Source organism: Epinephelus lanceolatus, chromosome 1, assembly GCF_041903045.1.
Source record: "Epinephelus lanceolatus isolate andai-2023 chromosome 1, ASM4190304v1, whole genome shotgun sequence".
Taxonomy (NCBI): domain Eukaryota; kingdom Metazoa; phylum Chordata; class Actinopteri; order Perciformes; family Serranidae; genus Epinephelus; species Epinephelus lanceolatus.
Genome location: NC_135734.1, coordinates 43,151,033 through 43,170,780, shown reverse-complemented (window position 1 = coordinate 43,170,780; position 19,748 = coordinate 43,151,033). Strand labels below are relative to the sequence as shown.

Here is a 19,748-nt window from a genome sequence, read left to right as displayed (position 1 = left end):
GTTTAAAAGTAAAAAAATCTTGGGGATTTGAACTGTTCATTGAATAAAGTCTATAGGTATTACCTAGGATTGTAGGAAATTATGATATATTATTATGATTGCCATTCTAAAGAGAAATAGGATTAACTGAAAAATAAAAAATAAACATTTACAGTGCTGATTAAGCCTATCACTACAAGGAAAAGATCTGTATTTCTTTGTATAGCAGAGTCGTGGTGACGGGTGTCTGTGGCGACTTTCTTGCACTGACACACCATAAGGGATGCATTGCACATCAATCAGCCGAAGCTAAAGGGGGGCAGAAGGGTGAAGAGCATGTATGGATGGAGCAGCAGCTGGGAGTATGGCAGATGCTATAGCGAAAAATTACCAAAAAGTGTCCATGAAAGTTTCTGGTGTGGATTCTCCAGATAAAAAAAAGAAACTTGACTTTCAGAGGACGGATTAAAATTAGAAAAGAATAAAAAGACTTGAAGAAAATGCAGAGTTTGCATGTTCTCCATTAACAGACTGTTTGTTCTGTCTGTCTGCTCATGTCATGCAGTTCTCACGCTCTCTGTCTGTCTCTTCCTGACCAAACAAACTTCACCAAAACTTCACTTCCCTCTTGTTACTCAGGGGATTGCTGGGCTGAAAATAAATACATAAATAAATGAAATTGGGCCAAAAGTTTTACAGTATTATAACCACAGAAAACAAGCAAGGCTGAACCAAAGTGATGTGTTAGTCTCTCTTAATTATATGTGGGGGATGCTGATGTGAAACTATGAATTAAATTTAATATTAATTTAATACCAAAGTTAATAATATGAATTCATATGACACCACCACTTAAACCAAACCTATCTCACAGTAAACAGTCTGTGTGTCATTCAGTGCTGATAATGTTTCTGTTTATCTAAACTGTCTGACAGTTGGACATCTCACCTGTATCAGGGATCTTTGTCACCAGCTCGATCTTTGGGGTGACCGCACCCTCTCTGGACACCTCGACTGACCAGTGAATGAACAAGACGCAGCTGTACACGAAAACACAGAGAGGTCAGCAGAGGTGTCGGCTCAGGACTGAGTGTTACTGTACTCCATCAGTTTGAGTGTATTTACCCAGGGAGCTCCGGGTGGTTCAGGGTCATGACCTCTGACCTGCAGCCTGCAGGAAGAGAGACGACAGACGGGTACTTCTCCTGCAGAGAGATAAACAGATAAACACACAGACTTATATTATGTTTAGATTATGCTGGACTGATAACTACTGGTTATTTTGGCAAACATAAGTAAGACATTAGTTTTCTTTTTAAAGAATGGGTTTTTCAGTAGAATTATTTTCTATTTGATGAAATGTTATGTAAAAAAATTAATTATTAATTTGCTTATTTTTGCTCAAGAGGATTTGTGACTTTAATTTGAAAAAAAAATTGTTTGTAATGTCCCTTTACTTTTGGGCAAATTACCAGGTAAGTACTCGTTATTTCCTGGCATGTACAAACTTGGTGAAATGATGTCCATTACTGCGGTTTTCCACCATTTTCAAAGCTGTCTCAGTCGGCCTGTGGGGGGCGCTACAACATCTGTTTATTAACCTGAACACTGGGCCTCAGTCATCACAAGTACACACGTTTGTACATGGAGACAAAACATTAAACTGTACATGAGAGTCGAGAGGAAACAGGAGGGAATATTTTGAGTGTGACGTCGTGTTGTTGCTTCATTGACTCTGCAGATGAAATGCTGATAAATGAGCGCTGCTTCAGTTCAAGTGAAAACTTTTCCATCTCTAATTTTCATCAAGAAACAGAAGCAAATGTTTGTGAGCTTTGTGACTCATGAAAACGTTCTGCAGGGAAAAACTCATTTGAGTTTACTGACTTCACAAACGAGATCCTGCAGTGAAATGTGATCTGATAATAAACTGTTACTTTGATTTATACAACAGCTTCAACTCTCTCCGTCTCTCCAAAAGGTGAAGGGTGTGTCCAGGTGACTCAATCTAGAGGTATTTGCAGCTGTGTGTGTGTGTGTGTGTGTGTGTGTGTGTGTTGTCTGTAATCAGAAGGTTTCTACACCCTGAACCAGTCCAGATCAGACAAGAATCAGCTCTTTAATGTCCTCTGCTGTGTTTTCACTGAACAGATTGTCAGTTTGAGCCTCTCATGCTGTTCTGCTCATAAGTACTAATTTGGATTATTTTTGCTGACTTTCTGTCCGTTCATTTTTGTCTTTATTTAGCACCTGTTTAACTGTCCTTCTCACTCATGCGCAGTCTCCTTTCCCCCACAGAAACTCAGCTGTAAGTCTGATTTCTCATTTTGTCAAATTAACAAAGTATAAAGCTGTGATGAAACCACAAAAAATGAAACAGGCGGCTATAAAAATCTACAGTTATAATCACTCAAACTATTATTATTGAACAGTTCTAGGTTGTAAAACATTGTTTTGCCATCTCTGTAAACAAATACAGAAGCTAAAATGCAAGAAATAACGCTAAAATCTGATCTATTTACAGGAAAAGTGTTTTATACCAACTTGTTTTTGTGTCTTAAAAGTTGACGTATGCCTGTAAATCACCAAACATATTAATAATTCACATAAAGGCTCTGCAAAGAGTCATCAAGTCTGCAGAAAAAAAAATCACTGGCTGTCCCCTGCTCCCCCTGGAAGAACTTGCCACTTCACGCTACGTCAGCAGAGCAAAAACATCATTCAAGAGCCCTCTCACCCTGGTCACCAACTCTTTGAACTGTTGCCACCTGGCAGACACTACAGAGAAACAAACATGAACCACCAGACTCAGAGACAGTTTCTCTCCCACAGCCATCAGCACACTAAATAAAACAAATAAATAATGTTTACCACTGCCATACTGGTGAAGAGAGAGGAGGAGCGCACACCAGGGTTGGAGAGGTGCTGACCATTGACGAAAATATACAAATTTGAAAAAAGATGTCAGGCGCACACTCTAAGGCTCGATGCAAAAATGTTTTCTTTTATTCACATTTCGACTAGACCGTCTTCATCAGGGTATGAAACATTGGTACGTGAATAAAAGAAAACATTTTTGCATCAAGTCTTAGAGTGTGCGCCTGATATACTGCCATGCAATTAGCACCTGCTCAACTTTAAATACCTTTATATTTATTCATTTATTGCATTTGTATCTCTCACCGAACGTCTTTTGTTTTATGGTTTTTCTTGTAATTTCGTTGTATTCCTATGCAATGACAATAAAGACTTTCTATTCCATTTTAAGTTCACAGTGTTTTATGGTCTACAGATGTAAATGAGATACAGTGTGAAAGCCCCACATCAACACTTTCAGCTGGTTCTCTCAGCTTGTCTCTACAGGACTTTTAAATAAAGTTATGTTAATGTGAATAAAATATGAATAGTTGAACTTACTTTGGCAGTAGACAGATAACAGGATCTGCTTTGAGAAATTAACAAATATATATTCAGCTGGAACAATGTGACCAGTGGGCTCATTGCAATATTAATTTGATGTCATGAATATTTGTTTTATTCACCTGCAAGGTAATTAATTACAGTCGCAAAAGACTGAGATGGTTCTTTCTAGATGTCTGTTGTGCTTTTACATTAAGAAAAGGAAAAGGTGTTTGTGAGGTAACGCTGGTAACGCATCTAGAGGTGAGGTTACAGATTGCAACCAACTAAAGTTTTTCCTGTGTTTTTGGCATGTAGAAGAACTATGGTGGCTGATGTAAAAGCACAAATTGGCCCTATCTAGAGCCAATGTTTGATTTATCTGTCTGGGCTGCTGTAAAAAACAACATGATGTGCTCTGAGGAAGAGGACCTGCTCCGTATGTAGATATAAATGGCTCATTCTCAGGTGACCAAAACACAATGTTTCTTATTTACAGGTGATTATAAACTAATGAAAATGTACTTATATTATAAATATTATATACCATTTCTCCTAATAATTGCCCCTATATCCTACACACTGGACCTTTAAATTACATATTTGTAATAGTTAAAAAGGAGAATGCAACTAAAGAGAAGACGTATCACTCCGTTCAAGTTGTTGGAACAACAGAAACACTGATTGTACAGCGGTGATACAGAGAGTGGTGGACCTTCGTCTAGAGTGTGGGGAGTATTTCCTAATTTGCTGCGAGGGTCCTAAGGACAGAGGGATGTTGTATGCTGTAAAGCCCTCTGAGGCCAATTGTGATTTGTGAAATTGGGCTTTATAAATAACATTGATTGATTGATTGATTGATTGAAAAGTGTTCATGAGTGTTGAACACTCCTGACGAAGGTCCAGTAGGACCGAAATGTTAATGTTATGAATAAATTGGCAGACAATTGGCGACAGTTGGATGTGCGAATATCTTTTTTCAAACAGTTTTATTCTTGAAATTAAACTTGAACTATTAACAAATTCCAACTTTAACTTTATTGTAATTTATCCCTGTAAAATATTGTATCCTTACTGGGGCTGAGGTAAAATAAAAAACAGCTGCCCATCATCACAATGGACCTTCTGGAAATAATTTCTATTAATTAAACATTTACAAGTCTATATATGAGTCCACTCTGTTTCACTGTACCAGAGGTTTGAAATTAAGAAAGGTGGTAAAATTATCACTTATGTTTTTGTACTTGCTCATTTTTTATGACAGCCATTGTTATGTTGTTATGTTACGGTTTTGTTTTAATTCTTTTACAAAGACAGAGTTAAGTAAAGTACCAGCTTTGTGACTTACTTACTTTCTCCTCTTCATCCCTTCAGCTTTGTGAGTGGATAATTATACTGTGTTGAGTTCTCTCTTTAACTATTTCATGCCGACTCTTTCCATCATATTCACTCATATTATAATCCAGCTGAGTTTTACTGTCCTTTACTTCAAGACTATTCCCAGTTGACACTGAGGTGGGATATTTGGTTTTGTGTGACCTCTGACCTCCTTCACCCCTCCGTCACCTCCCTCTGAATGTTCCCTTTATCTCCACCACAGAACTGAACCAGCCTTCATGTTTCATACTCAGTAACCCTCCTCCTGTTTTTGTACTTCTTATTATGCAACGTGAGAATATTTAACGCCTGGCTGTGTGTGTTACTGTCATTCTCCGATATCCTGCAGCATGTTGGCAGTGTCCTCCCAGAGACAGGAAGACAGACCTGTCTCCCTCTCCCTCTGTCTGTTTATTACACTCCCTCACTCTCTCTTTTTTTGTCCCAGCTGCAGTACAAATCCTGGCTTTCCCTCACAGCTCTATTAGCCTGCTCTGCTCCACACAACTGCTCCACGATCTGAGACACACTGAGAAACAAAACACACACACACACAGCTTCATCACACAGTGACACACACACACACACACACACACCTCTCCTGGAGCTCCTGCAGAACCAGAGGAGGAGAAAAGAGGGTGGAAGAATTTGGCCTCAAGTCCTGCAGCCGCCTTCAAACTGCTGGTAAAGTAGAGTTAATGTCTGTCTGTCTGTCTGTCTATCTGCTCAGCTCCTCCCCTCTGTGTCTGTCTGTCTTGCGATGGTTTGTAAACATTTGTTTCAGTTGCTGTGGCTGGTCTTCTTCTTCACAGGTCCAACAGAAAAGAAAAAGCTTGTGCTCATGCCTTACAGGATCTTAAAACCTGATAAGGACTCTATTAAATTGTGGTCATGACCTGAACCGGAACGGACCACGTACACGTCAGTGCTCTTCCTGGTTTTGATGCAGCACTCCCCAACTTTCCCCTCAGCTCACTGATGATGTTCTGTGGTATTTAAAAACAGCAACAATGAGCTCATGGAGAACGGGAAACATCACAATCGACAGAAAGGCAATGAGGACATTTAAAGATTTGGGGAGTGCTATACCTAAATCAGTTAGACCGTCCTCAGCTAAACTTTACTGAGATTGTTGCATTTTCTTTTTATCAGTTTGTACTCCGTGAATATGAGGAGATTGTTGAGTCAGATTCATGGTGTCGAAAAGTTCTGCGTGAGAGCAACTGAGACCCAAAGCTGGACCACACCCGAGGCTACGTTCACATTGCAGGGCTTAATGCTTAATTCAGATTATTTCCCCAGATCAGATCTTTCTGCCTCAACTGTTCACATTTACGTTTGAAGTAACCTATATCTGACATCAGTGTGAACGGACCTCCGCCCTGAAACGCCTCACATGCAGCCAATATCGTAACACACATACGTTTTGGAACAGTAAAAACACATTTGTAAAACAGGCATTTTGGGGAAAAAGTAATGACATGGTTATGCAAGCTTCATCTCCTGAATGACTGCCATAGTAGGAAGGTCTGATGATGTCATTCTGCATAATAATTAGCCATGTGCTTCTGTTTGAAAGAGTGTTTAGCGTATTCTTGGAGAAAAGGCCCTTTGTAGCAATAGGCATCTGTTTTCAGGTTTGTTTTGGCTTTCGGTGCACTCACTCTATAAGCGGCCATTGCTGGTAGTTCTGTGAAGAGAGAGGAGCTACTGGGAGAGGAGCCAGGAGTCGTGGGCCGCGTTGTGGAGAGTTTCACGAAGGTAACTCATGAAACTCTAACCTGAAGATGTCCAGGGCATCATTTCAATATCTCTGGTGTCACGACATGTAGGCAAGCTGTCTCCATCAGAGAGCGTCTAGTAGTCGGGCTCCACTGACTGGCGACTGAGGAAGCCCGTCGCAGCAGTGCTACAACAGTCTTCTGTACGTTCTCACAGCTGTGGCAAGGTGATCAGATATCTATCGGATTTAGGACCTATTATGATAGTGGCCCAGATCTGATTGGAAAAATTGGATGTCTGCATCCAAACTACTCTGGAAAAAAACAGATCTGTGTCATGTGACAGCTTTCTAAATTGCCTTTTATTTCAAAGATCTTAGAAAAAGTCGTTGCTAACCAACTAGTCCCTGCCCTAAATAAGCATTGTATTTATGACAAATTTCAATCCGGTTACCGTCAGCAGCATTCCACTGAGACAGCACTTCTTAGAGTGTCTAATGACATCATGATGGCCTCTGACACTGGTAAATGTACCATCCTAATGCTGCTTGACCTTAGCGCAGCCTTCGATACTGTGGATCAACACATCCTGTTAGACAGGCTCAGTAACTGTGTTGGCATTTCAGGCAGTGCCCTTGACTGGTTTGCCTCCTACCTCTCAGGTAGAAGTTTCTCTGTAGCATCTGGTCCTTTTATGTCCAAGTCCGTCCCCCTTTCTTGTGGGGTGCCTCAGGGCTCAGTGTTGGGTCCAATTTTGTTTGCTCTGTATATACTACCTCTTGGAATCATTATCAACAGGTTTGAGGGTGTATCTTATCATATGTACGCAGATGATTTTCAGCTGTATTTTTCCTTTAATCCTGACAGGACTGACAGTCTGAATGTACTGCATGACTTTTTGTCTGCAATTAATAACTGGATGGTCAACAATTTCCTCCAGCTTAACGCTGCTAAGACCGAGGTCCTTATTGTCGCTCCTGACTGAACTGCTTCTAGGGTGGCGAGCTGTATTGGGTCCCTGAATTCAAATATCCGCTCTAACCTGAGAAATCTCGGAGTTATTTTTAACCAGGCCATGCACTTTGATAAACACATTCACATGTTGACCCGTACATGCTTTTTCCACCTTAAAAACATTGCAAAACTGAGATCTGTTGTATCACATGCTGAACTAGAAATGATCATTAACGCCTTTGTGTCATCACGTCTGGATTACTGCAACTCTCTTTTCATGTGTCTCAGTAAAACTCATGTAGATCGCCTCCAACTGGTGCAGAATGCCGCTGCCAGGCTGTCCACCAAATCACCCAGAAACTGCCACATTACTCCTGTCCTGGCCTCCCTACACTGGCTTCCTGTCAGCTTTAGGATCCAGTTCAAAATCCTTGTTTTAACATTCAGAGCCCTTCATGATCAGGCACCTGAGTATCTGTCTGACCTGCTGCATGTATATGTTCCCAGTAGGACACTTAGGTCGGCTGATCACGGCCTGTTGGCAGTTCCTCGCACTAGGCTTAGAACTAGAGGTGACCGGGCCTTTGAGTCCATTGCACCCAGATTGTGGAACGCCCTCCCGCAGAATTTGAGAGCCGCAGCATCGGTTGATATCTTTAAGAAGCATCTTAAAACCTATCTGTATAGGCAGGCATTCTTTAACTTGTCTTAAGTGATTTAGTTTTGCAACAACTGTTTCATTTTTGTGTATCTGTATGTGACCTGTGACCTGTATGTTTGTATGTATGTCTTGTTTGTATTTTAATCCTGTGAAGCACTTTGTGAGTCCTCTCTGTGAAAAATGCTATATAAATAAATTTTACTTACTTACTTACTTGTAATGTGAGCGTAGCCACGAGACATGACACGACTGAGTCTGACTGCCAAATCTGAGACACAAACCTGAAACACGACTCAAAGCTTTATAGACAGCAGGCAGAGGGGTCCCAAATCTGTATATTTTGCTCATGTGACTTAGCTGTGATCTTCGTTATTGTTCTTTTGTGCATGCAGGTCAATTCAGGATGGTGACCAATTCACATTGGAGTCTGATATTGACCATCCGAACAAAAAAAAAAGTTGTACCTGAGCAATTACTTGGAATTGAGCACTAAAGCTTGCAGTGTGGATGTAGCCAAAATGTCCCCTGTTGTGTAGCACAACTCTCTTAGAACATGGTGGTAGTCGCATGTAGCCAGAGGACACAAGTCAAGTCTTTGTCAGTCTGTCTCTGTCAGTGTTGGTTCTCTGAGGTCAGCTTGGCCCTATCAGCCTATTTCCCACTGCAGGAATGTAACGTGTATTTTTTGTCTCTCGTTCTTCTTTTGTTTCCACTATTCTCTGCTTGATTTGGGATGAGTTCCTGGAACTAAATTTGGGGTCTGCTCAAGAGGTGATACTAGGTACAAGTTCCAGGTACTTTCTGGGCTTGGCGGCACTATCATGATTGGTTGAGCAGATGTGACTTCACATCACAACAAGACTACTACTACTGCATTTATATGGAGCAGGACAATCAAACTATAAAGCACTTTGACAGTTGTTATCTATATGTAGATGCTGAATTGTTTATTAGTATGCAGGTTACAGCTCAGTAACCTCCAGTTTTTAGAAGACTCATGACAGACTCGGTGTGAGAAGAAACATGACGTTACAAATGCTGCAGAAACAGAAGCTAAACTGCACACGGCTGCCTGAAACTTAGTATTTTATTATATTTTACAGGCCAAACAATAAATTATAAGAGAGTTTAAATGATAATGAAAGTAACTGTTACTAAACTCTTATTTACTTTGAAGCAGCTGACAGTGGAGGTGACGCTGGGGGAGTTGTAGAGAGAGAACTGTCAAGACAGTTGAAACACCAATGACAACTACAAATCTGTGTGGAATCAAACTTTAAGTAAGTTTATTTAGTGAGACGAAAGGATTATTCATTGGCTAGAAGTGTCGCTTTGCAGCTTTTGTCAATGACAAGTAAAAAGAAACACGTCTAAAGGAAGTTGGTGGCGTTCAGAAGTCATTTTAACTATTTCCCCAAGTCCAGTTAATAAGTAAAATACTGAGGGAAACAAACAGAATAAAACTTTACATTAAACACTGTCTGCGTTTCTCACAAAAACTGCCTCCAGGTTATTTTTATCCTCAGCTGCTCCTGCTGGAAGTCTCTCCGTCTGAGCCTGCTCATCCAGAAACTGAACTGCTGAATATTTTCCATGTCTCTCCCCTCCCTCCTGTTTTCTTTCCTGTGTCTCACACATAGATCTCTCTCTCTCTCTTGCTCTTTGTCTCATGGTCAGCACTTTCTGGTTTCCTATTGGTTATTGGAGTTAATGTGGGAGGGTCTCAGAGCACGCTGACTATGTGCTCAGACCTCCAGTCTGTGGAGCTGCAGACTTCAGCTTTGTTTTCATCTAAGAGAAATGATTAATGATTAATGTGAATGATTAAAAGGGTGTGAGCTCATGGATGAGGGAGACATACTTATCATGACGTGTAATGTGTGCGCTGCTGCTCTTTATGGGAGCTGTAGTTTTTGGATGCTAACAAACTATTGTTTGATCTTGTTAAAATCATGAAGGGTTTGGATTCTGTTTTACATACTTGACTTTAAATTTGTTATCCTGTCAAAATTTTTGTCTCACTACGCATCACTTTATTTCCCCTCATCACCCTGCTGTGTTTGAGTGTTTGAACTCAGGGTGTAAATTTATGCAAGCCCATCTAAACTGACATTGGGCGAGAGGCGGGGTACACCCTGGACAGGTCACCTGACTATCACAGGACTGACACATAGAGACAGACAACCATTCACACTCACATTCACACCTATGGACAATTTAGAGTCACCAATTAACCTGCATGTCTTTGGATTGTGGGAGGAAGCTGGAGCACCTGGAGAAAACCCACAATGACACGGGGAGGACATGCAGACTCTGCACAGACGGGCTCCCCCACCCTGTGTTCAAACCAGTAACCTTCTTGCTGTGAGGTGACAGTGCTAACCACTGCCTTAAACCTTAAATAATTTTTTTTTCACGGCATCTTTGAAGCCTTGTTTATTGTATCCATGGAAATGTCGACAAACACGTCAATGAAGGTTTCCTTACACAAAAACTTTTCTGATAACTACATCACTGCATAACTTAGAAATGTTCAGACAAGCTTGATATCGGGTTATTTGTGGTGCTGTGTGTATACAAGTCAAAGATACTGACACATTTTCTTTCAAACTAATTTGTGTGCAGATGTCTAGATTTCTTTTTAGCTATAAGACACTGGGGGCGGAGCTGTTTTGCAGGCGTGTGCATTCAGTAGGACATCATACATCTTGCCTTGCTTTTGATGATGATTTGGCCCACACTATCACACAGTGTGAGTAACATTTTGGGTGTGTTGGCTGCCTGCTCCAAACACCATGAAAAACACTCTGCCTGTATGATCGATTTATTTTGAGTATAGGGGCAATAGTTTGAAAACACAAATAGTTTTCCATACTCCTCTTATTCAGACCTAGAAATTACAGAAATCAAAGTCATACTTTCCATAATATGTAGGAGCCCTGGTCTGCAGTCTATATTTGTTTTTCTGGCTACATGCAAATCAGTGTCAGCACTACTCCAGTCCAGAAGGTGGTGGTAATGCACCTGAAGCTGCTTGGCAACTGCTAATAACGCTAGAAGATAAACATTTGTACTCTGGCAGCTTAGTTACAACAATCACAGTTCAGTGAGATAACTATCAATTATCCATCACTGCTGTGGATGATAATACTGTATATGTTTGGGTCAGTGATAATATAGGACTGAAGTGTAGTTGGATTACTGTGAGGTATAATTAAAGGCTGATATCAGCACCATGAACTGATCTGCGCCCAGTTATTACAGTTTGATGTGGATTATTTCTTGTGCTTACAGTTCATTTAAAGGTCTGAGCTCATAATCAGGGCCTGACACAGGGTCCAGGATCAGGTAGAAATGTGGTCTGAGAGTGAAACTCAGTAAGAATGGTAAACTGAGGCTCAGTCTTTCTGTCTCGATATTTATGGAGTGCTGCTGTTATCTTATAGTAACAGAGGAGCTACATGTGGAAGAAAAAAAAGATTTGGGACTCTTAATTGTCCTACAAACTTATAAAAAATTGGTTTATCCACAAGAGCATTTTGCAGAAATGTACATGGATAAAAATAAATAAATAAATAAATAAATAAATAAAAATGCACACATACACACAGAGAAAATTCCACAACGACCCTGGATGAGGTGTTTGCAGCTGCTGTTGTGAGTCAATTTATGGAAATAAAAACTCTTAAATATATTTGTGTGATCAGCATTACAAATGACTAAAAACAACTAATGTTTTTGTCACTTCAAATCAGGGGAACTATGATTATTATCACCATAAAAAGTGGCTGTAGCTAACATGTTAGCAAACAACTGTTGCCTACCATAACCATCTCACTTAAGCCCATCTGATAAATCTAAATCCTTATAGTCACTCTCTTTTCAGCTCTGGTTTGGTCTCCACCAACGAACGTAGTCTCTTTAGCCACTTCATGTTCCACCATGTTGACCGCTTACAGCTACAGCGGGCTAATCAAACCTTCAGCTCTTCAGACTACCAACAACTAAATGTCTCTATCTGGACACTCAGGCTTGCTTTGGCACCTTTGCAATAAATGAGAAGCTCCTATTTATTTCACAGCAGCTCCCATAATGCATTGGGGCAAAGCTACAGCACATTTATTATTGTTATTGAGGCTAAAACAGAGAACTCGTCCAATCTGCTCCAACTATCAGGTGTGTGAAGGTGTGTTGGAGTCAGATCTCTGCCTTAATAATGACAGGACTGCTGTGTATAGACTAGTCATTACACACACTAACACACAGAGGGAACCAGCCATTAAGACCCCAGCAGAGAGCTATATGAGCACCAGCAACAGCTCTGATAGCTCTTTTTGTCTGAGGAGCTGCAGCAGGTAAAAACCTCTGTCTTGATTCTGTCTATTTTTCTGCAGGTGGAGAAACAACACAGATTGATCTTTTTGGTTCAAAGTGTCTTCGCTGTTAGCTTATGCAATATTTCAGGATATCAAAACGTGAAAACCAGTCGTTTCTCTTCAGGATTTTGTGCCTTTACTGAGAATTAACAGTTGAGAGATGACAGAGTGATGGGGAATGACAGGAAATAAGAGTCCAAGGTCAGACTGAATGTAATGGTTTACTGTCAGCGCCTTAAACCCTGAGGTCAAAGTCGGTCAGCGTTACTGAACTCTTGATTTGCAACCATGGCTACTGGGATTATTAACTGTCTTGTCTTTGACCTTGACTGACTGACCTTTGCCTTTATTCCACAGATGAACCAGTGAAGTCTAGGGCTGGGTATTGAAACCCATTTCTTTTTGGGTACAGGGCGAAATGCGTTTGTAGCATCAAATATCAAAAACTGTATGGCTGTTTGTGTTTGGACTGCTATTTATTATTTAGGAACTTTGGTTTTTTTATTAAGTGGAAAAAGAGTTTTATAGTAAAATATACATTTCTCTCAAAGTAAGGCTTCGAAACAAGCATCACTTTGGTATCAGCAGACTGCTCTTGCTTCAACACTAGTATCAAAAGCTTCCTATCAGTACTCACAGTGAAGCTCTAAATGGAAATAAAGGGTCATGTGCGGGAAATGTTAAGCTGGTCTGTGTTGCTCTGCAGGGATGAGGTGGTGGCTGGTGGCGGCCACTTTGCTGCTGCTGGTGGTTATAACCGTCTCGGACACCCAGGCCAGACAAAGACCTCGCAACCATGACAGTGAGACCCGCCGCGGGAAGAGGAAGAGGGATGGACAAGGTAAGAGTCTGCTATCTGACTGCATGATAGCTAACAAGCGGATTTTCTATCAGTTCAGTCTCTTAAAATCATGTCCCCTCAATCATAAAGTTGTCTTGAAACGAGAGCGACAACTGGTTGTTCTGTACAAATGTGGATCAAAATCTTGTGTGAGGTGCTCGTGAAGAACGGGAAACAACAGAATCAACAGGAAGGCAACCCAGGCACTTGACAGTTAGCATTGGAGCACTTTGTTGACCAACAGCTGATGGACACAAGGACTTCAAACCTCGAACCTCAAAAGTCCTGGAGCCAAATAAATAAACAATGCACACACACCACAGCACAAAGACTATAAGACCAGAGATATCCTTGGTTAATCATACGTTTGCATAGACAACCAGTTGCGTCATGAACGAAATTATTCACATACTTGGCTATGTACTACGTGTGGTATTGGGGCAGCAGCGCCATCATAGATGGTATGCATAAGGCATATCTTGACAATGGTGAGTTTCTTTCTCTCGTTCTGTCAATACTGCCCTGACTGTACACGTGTGTATTACATCTTGTGGACATGTCATGTTAATTTTTGTGACTTGATTTTTGTGAATTTTTGTGACACAACCATTGCACCAAATGGATGCAGGTAATGCGAGGCAGCCAACATGTGCACGCCAACACATAGCCGGGTTAAAAGCAACTAAGGTGAGAGATGTAACATTTTGATAAAAGAGTTTTCAGGTTGGTTGCCAATTTCACTGATTGTGTCATTATTTTTACAGGCTGCACAGCTTTCTGTAAAATATTAGTTAAAACCATTTATTAACTTCATTTTAAATTATTTATATTTTATCACTTTTTATCTATTTTTGTGTCATCTTCCTGTTAGTGGTCATTTACTTTAATCCTAACTGTAGCTTAATGTGTTAAATGCTCTGTATGTAAGAATGTGGCCAAAACGGTTGCTGCACACATTCAAAATACTGCCATGAGTCTTGTCCACCCCCCCTCCCCTACAGATTCGAGGTTGCTGGACAGCGGCACACTGGAGACTGATTTGTTTGCCCACGGGCAGCTGCCGTGGCAGGGCTGCGTCGCCGCGTCCTTGATCTTTGGTTTTCCAGTGGACCGTTCGAGCAAGTCTGGCTTCTCTGCTGCTAACGCTGCTGCCGGGATACAGCTGAGGAGAAGCCGGCTGCTAATGCTGTGTACTGGGACACTGCTAATGCTGCTTGCCGTGCTGCTGTAGCTCAGTCGTAACTGTAACTGATGCTGAGACTCTACTGACTGCGTGACTGGTAGACGGTGGTGGGTGGCGCAACAGGCCAAAACACAAATTCAAAACATAAACATGATTTGCGGACCGTAAAAATGTTTTTTAAATGGGAATATTCTGGCTGTACTATTGTTGTCGGTGAGATCAGTATGTTATATGAACATTATTCCTTAGTCTCTGTGACATATTAGGATGATTTTACGACTATTTGCTTTAGATTTCTTACATATAGCTCCTTTAAGTCAGTTTCAACATGAGTGCTATTAAAGAATCTATCATCCTTCTGACGTCTAATGATAATGAGGATTGAGATTCTACCATAATCATGGTTTGCAAAATGTGCTGAATTAGTGGTACGGACACTACAAATATTTCAAAGCTGTGTGTAAAGATAGCTGCTCTGGCACTGTTGGAGATCCTCGTTGATGCGACACAATCAGTGAAATTGCAATTCATTGCTGCTCTTCTCATTGACAGATCAAATGAATGGTAGAGGAGCACAAGCATCAATATTCAAACAGATGTTACAGGGCATTTCTAAAGTGTTTATGGATAGCTGTGGGCCTGGAAATTAGGCGTGTGCACTGAGATTTATGAAACAGACTCAGGTGTATGCACAGCATTTCAAAACTGACGAAAAGAATGCATATGCACATTTCTGTCTTTATACATACACACAGGTTTAGTTGTGAATCTCCACAGAGTTTTATGCATCTGACCCCTGAACTCAAAGAGCTCTGTCCTAACATTATCTTATGTTTCTCTCTCCATCACAATTCAAAGTTCAGTCTTGTTTTGTGATGTAAAACCTTCTAATGAGACCAGAGCAACTGACAACATGTGGAGTCCCACAGGGGAGCATCATGGGCCCCCTACTGTTTTTTTAATACTTAAATCTGTTTGTGCTGAATATCTTCTTATATGCCACTGATTCAGCCATTTTGGGTTTGCATAACAATAGGAAAACATTAAACAGAATTCAGTGAGCTCAAGAACTGGCCTGTGGACAAGTTATCTCTTCTCTTTTTGGGTTTTTTTCTGCTTTTAGAAGTTTCTAGATAGATGAAGATGAAATTGATATGACCATGTGTTGCAGGTCATGTGCGAACCAGAGCAGGGCACTCTAGACCACTGAAGATCAGACTGATTCCTGGTCCCAGCATCCCAGTGGATCCTGGAGTAAATCAAGGAAACACTCTGTTCCTGGATTCCTACAAGAGCATACATGAACAGAAGTCCAGCTACAATGTTATCCCAGGTCAGTGAGACCAGTAATACTGCGCTAATACAATATCAGACCAGTAAGTCAATTTTAACTCAGATTAGCGAGACCAGTAACTGCTACAGATGCTCTTATCAGGGGTTTTTAGGGTTCATAGCAATTTTTTATGAACTTAATGATAATATATTCAGCATTTTTTATTTTCATTATCATTTTTTTCTAACCCTAACCCTTCTATAAAATAGGGGAGATATCCTTCATAATTTCCCAGTCCAAGGGGACATCTTAAAATTCAAAACACAAGAGAGACCTTGCTAAGGAAGCCACCATATAAAATCACAACATATACAAATACAACAGGAGATACAAGAATTTACAATAAAACAAAAAACAGCTTTTTCACAAAGTGGCCTCTAAAGAAAAACATCCACATGCCTCCATCACCACATTCTTTGTAATGCCCTTAAATTTATCAATGGATACAAATGCTCCCGAACATTCTGTTTATTTATTTATAATAACTTTTTATCAAAGTTGTTGTAGATCATTTTCTGTCAATAATCGATCATCAATAATTCCGCTTAATCTGCTTAAACTATGCATCAAACAGAAGGCAAGTTTAAAATTTAACAAATGAACTGTGGGCGTTACGCTGAAAATATAAAAGAAAACATCCATGTGAAAGTCGCTGAGTGACACCAGTGTGAGTTTGTATATGTGCAAATGGAAAAGCATGTTCCAGCCATTACTCTGTGTCCATATAAAGTCTCTGATACATCCAAAAATAATCCTCCAAAGCCGGTTTTAATTAAGAAGATAAAAAAAACTTTCAAGAAGATTTAAATAGAGCACGAGTTGTCACTGTGCAGCAAATCTGACCAGTTTTCAAAAACAATTTAACTACTTAGTTTGTGTCCATAGGTTTATGTATAAACCAACATGGAAACATGCTGAGTGTATCTTGGCATTTAAAAGGTTTAAGTGGTATATTACACAACAGTTTTGTAGTCAATAAAATCTAAATACATCAAAATAAAGCCTTTTGCTGAATAAAAAGCAGATATGCTAGTCAAACAGGGTGTATGAGAACAGCTAAGCTCTGGGGCTTCGTCCTGTTCTCATAATAAAGCTGCCTGTTATTACAGCTCAGTAATTTAATGACAAATCATCACATTCCACCATGAACAGAAGGGAAAACCATCTGTGGGAAAAGAGCTTGACAGAAAATAAGTCCCACACAGAGATGAGGACACAGACTTTAAAGAAGGACCTCAAAGTCGCGTCGAGGCCCTCCAGTTTAAAACAATAGAGTCAGCATTATGTAATTAGAAGGGAAGGTGGTGCTGCTCTGTTGTTGGGAGCTGCAGGGGGATTTTGTGGGGTTCTGTTTTCACTGTTGTTTTGAGATGTGAGAACTTGCGTGTGTTCAGACAAGCAGACAAAACTGACTGTGACGCAACGACAATTAAACAGAACAGACGGCAGTTCAGAGAAACAGAAAGTTATAGATGTCAGACTGACACGACAACCAATAAACCTAACTGGGAACTGCAGCGTGAAAGCTCATTCTGGATCTTGGGAACGGACGTATGAAAAAGTAATCTGATCTGGATTGTATGGGTGGGGGTGATCACAACCTCAGCTTGTAAAATTACAAACAGGGGTGAAACCACACATTGATCTGGATCACTACATATATCGATTTCATGATCAACAATCCAAAATCATAGATGCAAAGTGAAAACATAGATAAATACCGTCACCTTTAAGATATGCAATTATTTTGAAATTCTCATGATATGTCTGCGTCAGGATTTCAGTCCAAGTGCTCCTCTTTTCTAAACATTCAAACAGTGCTGGGGGCCCTGCATTGGGCAGATCATGGTGAGCAACAAAGAAAAATAAATGAGGATATTTACTGATATCACTTTGTATGCTGGGTTTCTACAGCTTAAGGCAAGCTAAATTTAAGATTTACAATCAGACAGAAATTTCAGAGCAATTCTACAATTACCAAAACTAAAAAACAAACAAACATGAATCAGCATCAGTTATGCGTTAGGGACAATTTTGCAAAAATGTTAAATGTAACAAAAAACATGACTTTTCTTATGGCAGAGACAAAGGTAAAACCTGGCATTTGTTTTTGTTTTTTCTTGGGGACTTTGTATTTCTCATGCTGCATGTAGAATTCTATGGCCTTGATTCTGATTGTGCAGTTTGAAAAGTTTTTGCATAACATACAATGAGCTCCTCAGTTCTGCAGAGCCCAGGATGGTATCTTCCAATGTAAAAAATGAATAAACTAGTTGTTTCACCACTGGTAAAAACACATGAAAATATGCACTAAACATCGTAGAAAGACGGTGCCACAACAGAGTCTGATGGTCGCTGTGTTATTTTTACAAACCCCTGCAATTTACTTGACAATAAAGTTATTCAACGACAGCCAGACACTATTTTACAGAGAAAAGAAAAGCTCTAAAGTATGTGTGCCCCAGCAGAGATGACAGGGTGACAGTCACACTGCTGTCAGTAAAAAGGGACAAAGATAGGAGAGACAGTATTTAAGAGAAACAACCTGAGCCTCTTAACTACCTGTGCTTCTATGGACGTTAAGAAAGAGCATACCATTAGAAAGGATAGATGACAGACAGGACAGACTTAAAATAGACCCAAAGTGTCTCTTCCTGCTGTATCATAGTGGTTTAACAGTCTTTTCTACTGACTCACTGCCAGTCACAGCCTCGTCCTGTCCCAGGTCTGATGTTAATGCAGAGGGAGGAGTGGAAACACTACAAATCACTGCTTTGTCTGGTTCTGATGGTAAAGTACAGGCTTTAGATTTGACTAGACGCACACAGCAATTACTGCAGCAGGGCTCGCTGTTGCTGCTGCTGCTGCTGCTGAGGAGGATGATGAGGGTCAGCATGTGAGGTTAAAGGTGCCACATGCACGTTTGAATTTGCTTTGTACCTCTGAATCACTACACACATTTCCGATCTGTCCAGTGATTCATTTCACTCTGTTGTGCTCATTGACAGCTGTTCTCTGGAACAGCTGGAAAATTGAATATGGGCGTCATCTTCTTTCAAAATAACGATTAGTGAGGATGTTAGCAGCTACACAGGCTGTAAATCAACATGTTTCTTTGATCAAGACAAGTTCACTGCTCCGGCTTCAGTCAAAGCTTCCGGGTTGATTTAAAAAAAAAAAAAAGCATGTTTTAAATTTATTTCAAGGTATGAAATCTGTTTTTATTATGACGACACAAGGCTCAGGCTAAATGTTGGATTTATGAGTGAAAAGAAACACCAGATTTATTATCACGACGTCACAAACTAACGATTACTTCAATTGTTGATTAATCTGTTGATCATTTTCTCGATGAATTGATTGGTTGTTTGGTCTGTAAAATGTCAGAAAGTGGTGAAAAATGTCAATCAGTGTCTCCCAAACCCAAGATGACGTCCTCAAATGTCTTGTTTAGTCCACAACTCGAATATTCAGTTTACTGTCATAGATGAGGAAAAAAAAACCTAGAATAACAAGCTGGAAGCAGAAAATTTTGAATATTTTTTTTCTTGAAAAATGACTCAACCCAGTTAATCGATTATTAAATTAATTGACAATTAATTTAATAGTTCACAACTATTCCATAATTGTATCAATCATTGCAGCTGTATTTCTCATCCCATTCACTGCCATACAACACACTGCTGCCGACAGTATCGTGTCACTGGTTGCAAGCTTCGTTATTTTGTTTAATCAATTCATACTTTCTGGAGCTGCACAGCCACAATGCAAAAGAATGTATATTTTGCGATCAGCTCACAGTGGTGAGGGTCCATGCTAATCATGTTCACTGTCTGTGTGGGAGTATATGAAGGTCTTTAAACAGTTACAGTGTACTTATTGGAGAGTTAACCTACTATCTTGTGTTTCAGATTTTATCTACAT

The 19,748-nt window shown here is 40.1% G+C and overlaps 2 protein-coding genes across 5 annotated transcripts in view; one reads left to right on the top strand and one right to left on the bottom strand.

Annotated features, from left to right (window-relative positions):
- Positions 1-19,748, bottom strand: part of cenpp (centromere protein P) — a 131,523-nt gene that overhangs the window by 1,144 nt on the left and 110,631 nt on the right. Inside the window, exons 7-8 of the mRNA XM_033625809.2 lie at positions 1,105-1,184; positions 928-1,019 (exon numbers count right to left, since the gene is read on the bottom strand). Of these exons, the coding sequence (XP_033481700.2) occupies positions 928-1,019; positions 1,105-1,184 (172 nt within the window). The remainder of the gene's footprint in view (positions 1-927; positions 1,020-1,104; positions 1,185-19,748) is intronic.
- Positions 5,111-19,748, top strand: part of ecm2 (extracellular matrix protein 2, female organ and adipocyte specific) — a 34,512-nt gene continuing 19,874 nt past the window's right edge. For all 4 annotated transcript variants that reach the window (XM_078170798.1, XM_033625804.2, XM_078170796.1 and 1 more), the window contains exons 1-3: positions 5,111-5,439; positions 13,174-13,308; positions 15,663-15,824. In XM_078170798.1, coding sequence (XP_078026924.1) covers positions 13,176-13,308; positions 15,663-15,824 — 295 coding nt within the window. In that variant the 5' untranslated portion in view covers positions 5,111-5,439; positions 13,174-13,175. The remainder of the gene's footprint in view (positions 5,440-13,173; positions 13,309-15,662; positions 15,825-19,748) is intronic.